The sequence below is a fragment of the Lolium perenne genome, chromosome 5 (assembly GCF_019359855.2).
Source record: "Lolium perenne isolate Kyuss_39 chromosome 5, Kyuss_2.0, whole genome shotgun sequence".
NCBI lineage: Eukaryota > Viridiplantae > Streptophyta > Magnoliopsida > Poales > Poaceae > Lolium > Lolium perenne.
In genome coordinates this window covers 177,412,694-177,421,143 of record NC_067248.2, presented here as the reverse complement: position 1 = coordinate 177,421,143, position 8,450 = coordinate 177,412,694, and the positions used below count along the sequence as shown (strand labels likewise).

The 8,450-nt window shown below is 45.7% G+C and overlaps 1 protein-coding gene across 1 annotated transcript; it reads left to right on the top strand.

Annotated features, from left to right (window-relative positions):
• Nucleotides 1–810: 810 nt before the first annotated feature.
• LOC139830010 (L-type lectin-domain containing receptor kinase IX.1-like) lies at nt 811–3,274 on the top strand. The gene is made up of 2 exons (XM_071820187.1): nt 811–2,085; nt 2,205–3,274. Exons 1-2 carry the CDS (start codon nt 941–943, stop codon nt 2,896–2,898), a joined length of 1,839 nt encoding a protein of 612 aa, XP_071676288.1. The 5' UTR covers nt 811–940; the 3' UTR covers nt 2,899–3,274.
• Nucleotides 3,275–8,450: the final 5,176 nt, after the last annotated feature.

Below are 8,450 nucleotides of genomic sequence, written 5' to 3'. Positions count from 1 at the left end.
CCCATCAGGAGGTGGCTGCGGAGCAGGGGAGCCACCTGGGCCCTCCAGAACAGGTAGTTGTCGGAGGTGAGCTTGATCGTGATTGACGACGCGATGGAGACGACGGCCGAGGCCGCGGTGTTGGGGAAGATCGACCCGGCCATCAGATTGGCAGGGGCCTGTACGGCGGTGTTCACCGGCAGCGGGACAGAAGGGCCCGTATCTCCTTGCACGTTGGTGAAGACCGAAAGCGCATCGGTGAACAGACCAGTGCTGCTCACCGGAACGAGCACTGGAGCAGGGATGCCCGGCAAGGTTGGCGCGGGCAGCGTGGGCAGCGGCGTCGATGGAGTCAGCGACGGCGGCACGCTTTCCATGGGCGCACTGGGAGAGGTTGAGGAAGGCGCCGAGCTAAGGGAGGTGGCGGTGTCGGTCGTCATCGGGGACGAGAGGACGGCGACGGCGGCGAAAGCAATCTGTGGCGGCTAGGTCAGGGCTAGCTCTGATACCATGAAAACCTAGAGGGAAAATAGGATGTGGTGGGATGGTTCGGCACTCAAGGGCCAACCAAAACCTTTTCATTACATAGATCGGAGTTACAAAGGGTTACAACCGGTTAGGTATAATACACCTGTACATACGTATAAAGTACGTATTCTATCAGGGTGCTGGAGATGACCTTTGTGAAGGTGGGCATTTTGCTAGTCGTACTCATCATAGAAACCATCGGTGGCTAGAAGTTCAAAATAAAAAACCTGTGGTCAGAGCCTGATCCGTCTCCCTACCCTCTTATTTCTGTCCTGTTTATATCCCATACAATCCATTCACGCCGGTTTGGCTGTCCCGCTATTCCCGCCATCCATAGATGAACAAACTAGACCGAACCTGGACTCTGAACCAAGGATCCCCTCTCCTACTTCACTCGCACTGGTCAATCTAGATACCTAGTAGCAACGACCTCATGACAGCTTCCAACACAGGAATCCATATCTTCCTCGTGCTGTCCTTGTCCTGTGTTTCCTACCTCGCTTCACACGCCGCCGCACTCTCCTTCAACTACAGCGGTTCCTCCGATTACCCGGGTCTGATCTCTCGCCGTGATGCGCCCCTTGCAATTAACACCACCGCAGGCATATCCAGTGTCCTCGCCGCCGGTCTGTGTTATTGCGAGGCGTGGCCTAGGGGGTCCGACGCCGGGCATGTACTCTTTAACATCGGTGAAGTCGACTCATCAACATCTTTCGATAGAAATTACTATGTATCTGTAGGAGGACAATCTTCTGCTTTATTTGCACTGAAGCAACTGGTGAACTGCAGCACCGACCTTGCCTTCCTCATAGTCCAAGCGTTCCAAGAGAATTCATTTGAACTTGGTCTGTCATGCTCTGGTGGTTCTCTGGGAGGTTTGGAACTTCGCTCCCTTCCAGGTTACACAAGCACGCGAGGAATCGGAAGAGTGCCCCGTAGCCAGTCTTACAGAGCGCTGTACTCGCACAGGCTGCGCGACCAGCCTACGGCGAGAAGGTTGCTTTCTTCTACGTATGAACTGAATGCGACGACACAGCCAAGGCAGGTTGCGTCGTCTTGGATAGAGCAAGTATTTGTTGCAGGTTCAGCTTTGGTCGGGTTGATTTGCGCCGTGGCGGGACTTCTGCTCTGCTGCATCCGTATCAAGAGGCCGCGGCAGAAAATTTCGGATATCGAACTCGAAGAGGATGACGATGAAATCATAATGGAACATGATTTCCGGCATGGAGTGGGACCTAGGCGTTTCCGCTACGGTGAGCTCGCCGCCGCGACGGACAATTTCGCGGCGAAGAGAAAGATCGGGAGAGGGGGATTTGGTCCGGTGTACAGGGGCTACTTGAGCGAGGAAGGCCGCCATGTGGCGATCAAGGCGCTCTCCAAGGAGCTATCCGTGCAGGGTCTCAAGGAGTTTCACGCCGAGGTCGCCATCATGCCCCAGCTCAGGCACCGCTACGTCGTCCGACTGGTTGGCTGGTGCGCTCGCCGGAGAGGACTAGCGCTCGTCTACGAGCTCATGCCGGGCGGCAGCCTCGACACGCATCTCTACAGTCCGGACAGACACTTGACTTGGCCAGAGAGGTACTCGCCGGAGTACTTAATTGTTAATTCTCTTACTGAACTTACCAATTTCACTCGCCTAATTTTTGTCTGAAAATTTGGAGTTGATGTCTAAACTTTGTGCTCGTCACCAACTGCAGGTACAAGATCGCGCTTCAGCTGGGCTCAGCCTTGCGGTACCTCCACACGGAATGCGACCAGTGCGTCGTGCACGGCGACATCAAACCTGCAAACGTGATGCTCGACGCGTCCGGCAACGCCAAGCTCGGAGACTTCGGGCTAGCGAGGCTCGTCAACCACGGCGCCGAGCCGCAGACAACGCAGGTCGTCGCGGGCACCGTCGGGTACATCGACCCGGAGTTTGTCAGCAGCCGCAGGCCGAGCACGGAGTCCGACGTGTACAGCTTCGGTGTCGTGCTTCTTGAGATCGCCTGCGGCAGGCGGCCGACGCCGTCGAGGCAACCGGACCAAGCAGCCCCGGCGGCGCTGCTGGCGTCGGTCCGGGATATGTACCGCCGGAATGTGATCCTTGAAGCGGCGGACCAGAGGCTGGACGGCGAGTTCGACGGGATGCAAATGGAGCGTTTGCTGCTTACCGGGCTTTGGTGCGCGCACCACGACCCGATGCAGCGGCCGTCCATTGTGCAGGCTCTGGATGTGCTACGATCTGAAGACGCAGAACTGCCGGTCCTTGGAACGATGGGTGGTTCTCGGGAGATTCGCGCGTTGGAAGGACAGGCTTATGGTGATTTGTCTGCCGAGAGCTCCGCTTATTTTGATGATTCGGATGAAACTGCGTACCTTACTACCGAGGACCCAGCTTATCCAATTTAAAATGTAGATTTTTTTTTTAGGGAAAAAAATGCAGATTACTCCTCCCTGTAGTTCATTTGGTTGATTACTTGAGCTGCCACTTAACGGCTCATTTGACAATTGTACCATCATTAATCTTTGAAGTATGTGCAGGCAAGCAAACCACTTATTAGTAAGAAGTAAAGCTTGCCTTAAACTATGTTCAGCGGAATTTGAGATAAAACATTAGCAACCAAAATATATTTTCATTACATAATGTTACAAAGAGAAGGGTAGTGTTGAGCAAGGATGTCTCACCTAACCAAACATCCTCCCATAATTTGGTACTTGTATAATTTTCGCTTTTGAAATGTACTCTATTAAATCCCATACAAGCTAAACAACAGGGGTTTGGTCAGGTGGGATGGATGACATTGCAGCTCTGGTTCCTAGAGGTGGTTGCGGTCTTTTTCTCCTCAAATATTTTTTCTATTTTACTATGTGTAGATTTAAGTCCTCGTCCATACGAAATCTAACGAATCTGTATGGGGATTTTACCCTTAACTGTTATTTTGGCTAATGATAACACTGGAGCTAATGTGTGGATTAATGGTATCTATAAGTGTACACGCATGTTTTAGTCCGCAAGTATCCGTGCGGTGAACACCGGATCCACACTGCGCATGTCAGATCCGCGCGGTGCAGGATGCGGCGATGGATGGATACGGCGGCCGGTGTGAGAAAGTGCTCGAGGTCGAGGAGGAAGTGTGACGGGTGATGTACGCGGGGAATTCGGGGGTGGGGTGGGGGAGAGAAGCGGGATTTGCATCTCCTCATTAAGTTATTTCTTTGTGCGCGAGGAGTGATGCAGTCTCGTACGATGGATGTTTTTTTTAGAAGACGTACAAAGGATATTGGATGAAAGAATCGACGGAGTGGTCGGCATCCTGTACCTAGACGCTAACACTAGGGACTCATCATCCTACCACATCAATAATGCGGCATGGGATTGGAAGAAAAAAGTCAAGTAGGGGTAAATTTACCGTTCAGAGGGGCTGACATGGGAGACCTATTTTGCAGCAGCGGCCTCACGTTTCAAAGACGGCAGGGGATCGAAAGAAAAATCAGTGTAGCCAAATTAATCGGCCAAAAATAATCCAAGAAAGAAATAGTTTATTGCACATAGAGGTTGGCGTATGGGTCCCATGAGTCAGCAGCCGCCTCAACCTTAACAAGGTGCCAGGGAATTCAAAGAAAAAGTCAATTTGCTAGAAATCAGGGGGGCAAAAATAATCCAGGAAAGAAGACATATATTATAGGATGACATATGGGTCCCATTTTGCAGGAGCGTCCTCAACGTTTCAAAGGCGGCAGGGGATCGAAAGAAAAATGAAAGTAGCCAGAAATCAGGGGTAAAAAATAAATCTAAGAAAGGAAATGTTTATTGTTCATAGAGGCTAACATGTGGGACCCATGAGCCAGCATCGTCATTAACGTCTCAAAGGCGGCAGGGGATCGAAAAAGGATAAATAGCCAGAAATTAGGGGTCAAAAATAAATCCAATGAAGGAAACTTTTATTGTTCATAGAGGCTGACATGTGGGACCCATGAGCCAGCAGCGTCATCAATATCTCAAAGACGACAAGGGATAGAAAAGGCAAATAGCCAGAAATTAGGGGTCAAAAATAAATTCAATAAAGGAAACTTTTATTTTTCATAGAGGCTGACATGTGGGACCCATGAGCCAGCAGCGTCCTAAACGTTTCAAAGGCGATATGAGATCTAAAAAAAGGCAAATAGCGAGAAATTAGGGATAAAAAATAAACCTAATAAAGGAAAAGTTTATCGTTCAGAGAGGCTGACTGATGACGCGTAAAGCACATACCTGTTGGGAACCCCAAGAGGAAGGTGTGATGCGTACAGCAGCAAGTTTTCCCTCAGTAAGAAACCAAGGTTATCGAACCAGTAGGAGTCAAGGAGCACGTTGAAGGTTGTTGGTGGCGGAGTGTAGTGCGGCGCAACACCAGGGATTCCGGCGCCAACGTGGAACCTGCACAACACAATCCAAATACTTTGCCCCAACTTAACAGTGAGGTTGTCAATCTCACCGGCTTGCTGTAAACAAAGGATTAAATGTATGGTGTGGAAAATAATGTTTGTACGCGAAGAACAGTAAAGAACAATGTTTGCGGTAGATTGTATTCGATGTAAAAGAATGGACCGGGGTCCACAGTTGATGACCCAGAAGTATAGGGGGTGTATCGTAGTATTTTCGATAAGTAAGAATATCGATCCCAACGAGGAGCAGAAGGTGTTGACAAGCAGTTTCGATGAAGGATTCACTGTAAATGCTCACAGACAAGTATTCAGGGGGTTTTAGTGTAGCAGATGAATAAAGTACGAGTAAGTAAAGTGCGAGAGAAATAATTGCAGCGAGTAGCCCAATCCTTTTTAGCACAAAGGATAAGCCGGTTTGTTTACTTATAATGACCAAACGTTCTTGAGGACACACGGGAATTTATGTGGTGACCCGGCATACCACTGCATGGTGTAGTATGCAAGTCTGATATAACACCAATGAAACACCGTTCCACTAGTATTATATCGCTCAGAGTGGTACAACAGAAACATATGCGGGTCCAAGGTATGTCTATAGAATTACAACATTGACTCTGTTACATAAGATCATCACAGCCTCCTACTTTACAATGAGGTAAATCTGCAAATAAATTTCAGAAGAACGACTCGTAGTCTAATCCTATCACGAACTCTATTTGTAGAGTATTTGACTAGCTATAGAGGCTATGAATAGATTCTAGCTAAGTAGGAGCTAGGTATAGGAAGCTAGTTCCCTTCTATGGCTAAACTAGGTTTCTCCTTGTTGGATGTGTAACTGACTCCTCTGACAGGGTCCTGTCTCTTGAAGTAGTTGTTGACTCCTCGGTCTTCGAGTTGCACTGTAGATTCTCCTTCGATGCCTCCATATCTAAGCAGGGGATTTAAGAGTGGGATGAGTACGAGCGTACTCAACAAGTTCATTATAGGAAAGAGGTGTTTAATGCACTAGCTACGGCATTAGATCAGAAAGTCCAATACCAATGCAGGTTTTCATAATCATTTCTTCAAAAGGTTGCTTTTATTCAAAAGAACTATGTCCGTCAGCCTTCACCGGTTTACTAGAACTTCATGGAGCTCCTTTTCGGCCGCGTTCGCAGTTCCATATCCCGGAACAGGGAGTGACAGGTCACGGTTCATTACACTCTGCAGAGGTGTGTTGCTTTACCCATAAGAGATCTTAACCTTGGTGCCAACCGGGCTCGAGTTTCCCGTCCACACTTCCTATGGTGTGAGGCCCGGTATAAGGTCTAGCCAATCATGTTCCTCCGCTACCTCGAACGCCCACCCGTTGTTGCATGCGCCGACCCTGGGTCCACGTCGGTCCCATTATTCCTGTAGATTTCAAGGTGGACCCCGACCACGACAACAGTGCTGGGCTCTACCATACACTCCTACGCCGGTAGCTGCAACCCATCCTAGACCGCAATACCGTGGGGACTTAGGACTCCCCAGCCTCACCATCTTGCTCCTTCGGGCGACAAGTGTACTACGGACTATGCCGTGGGGACTTAGGACTCCCCAGCCTCACCAGCTTGCCCCCTTGGATTACAAGTGTACTACGGTAAAGCGCATCCGTTGATGAACGAGAGGTGGAAACACTTTTGACTACTCCGTCCCACTCCGGATCTTATGGTTAACACGGGTATTACAGCACAAGAATCACTGGCGACATTTGTTGTTTAATCCTAGATGGATATAAACCCGTGCAATGGAACCTCCACCATATCAACACAATCCATGGTTCCATTGCCCACCACTTAGTCATATTCATAGTTATGAAAGTAGTGGTTTTGATTTTTGTGCAATAGTGATAACCATAATACTTTGCAAGTAATTTGATAAAAATACTCAAATGATATGAGCAAGTGATGAACTTGCCTTTCTTGACTGCAAGATTATGCAGACAAGGTCTTCGATACGCAATAACTCCAAATTCTGAAATAGCATCATCGTCCGGTAAAGACGATGTTTAAATGATTGGCAAGGATGCAATAATGCATAAGTATGAGATGCAATCGCTCCAAGCGTGCCCTAACCCCGATGATTTAGGATCAGTGAGTTGTAATGATTGGTTTAGGGTGTGTTGCACTTTTAGAATGATTCACATATAAGGTTCTTATTCAGGTGTGATTACTTGGTATCATGAATAGGTAAATAATAGAGCATAATAATCAATTGAGCAGACAAGGAATGGTAATTGGCATAATGTTAACAAGTAAAGAACAGTGGTCAGTTTTAGTACTATATGGCATGGTTGATGATTAATTATCATATATTTTAAAAGAATAACTTTGGAAGAACATGTTCTTAAATAAAGAACAAGTATGATAATTAGGTTGATGAGGTTCTATGGTTGACTATGGTTTCATTTAGTTTCTGGAGTAAGTATTAGATGGATCCTAACAAGGTTGGGATTCGTCAATACCAGGTGGAGTTATGCCTAGGCATCCTAAGCAATTAATTACACGTGGGTGCTATCAAGATTGGTTTATTTTGCTAGTGATAGCTGGCTAGGGTTTATAGGTCCTTATAAGCAGGGTTGATGATGATCCCATATTTTCTTCAAAAGAATAACTTTTGAAGAACATACTTCTTAGGTAATAAGAAGTATATTAATTTGGGTTGAGGTGGTTTAGGTTTTACTATTGGTTCTATTAAGTAAAGAATAATTGGCTCCTAAATAGGATGGTTGATAAATATCCAATACTAGTAGGGTTTAGTGGAATATGGTTAGGTAATGCTCAGGGTTTGACATAGTTGCACCTGAGGTTCATCACATTGGTGTGATGCTAAGTAGGAAGGAATATGGATGATGGCTTTGGTAATAGGATCTAGGGTTTACACTTGGTTAACCCTATTTGAATATTTAGATCTGATGAAAATGGACACATGGGTTACCCATATATTAGTGATGGTCTTTTACATTTTATGTGAACATAGGTATGTCCTTTAGTTGCTGATGATGGCTCTATGACTTGAAATAAAGTACCATGATCACCAGTTCTAACCTTGGGTTTAGGTTAGAAGCAAATTAGGGTTCACATGTAATAATGGAACTAGGGTTCCTAATTAATTTAGGGTTTTAGAGTTCAACATGAAATGATAGGGTTATAATATTATTCCATATGGAATTAGGGTTTGCTAATTACCCTATAATTATTGGGTTAATAACTTCATTGATAAAGTTGAAGTTATTAATAATTTTGAAATAAAATAATATTAGATTTGATATTTTATTATTTTTAAATAATTAATGATTAAGGTATTTATTAATCATGGTTTTAAATCCTCCTAATAAGGATTTAATAAGTTAATAGAAAAGGAAAATTAATTTTAATGTTTTCCTTACTTAGTTACTGGTTTTTATTTACTTTTGGAAATTTTTACTAATTATTGAATTTTAATTGATTTTAGAATTAAAATTAAAGGCTTAAATAACAAGTATTAAATAATTGAATTTTTATTAAAAATAAAAA

Bases quoted from the DNA above. Each gene is read 5' to 3' on its own strand.
- LOC139830010 (XM_071820187.1), top strand. From the start codon at position 941: ATGACAGCTTCCAACACAGGAATCCATATCTTCCTCGTGCTGTCCTTG. The intron at 2,086-2,204 runs GTACTCGCCGGA...CACCAACTGCAG, and splicing joins CACTTGACTTGGCCAGAGAG to GTACAAGATCGCGCTTCAGC.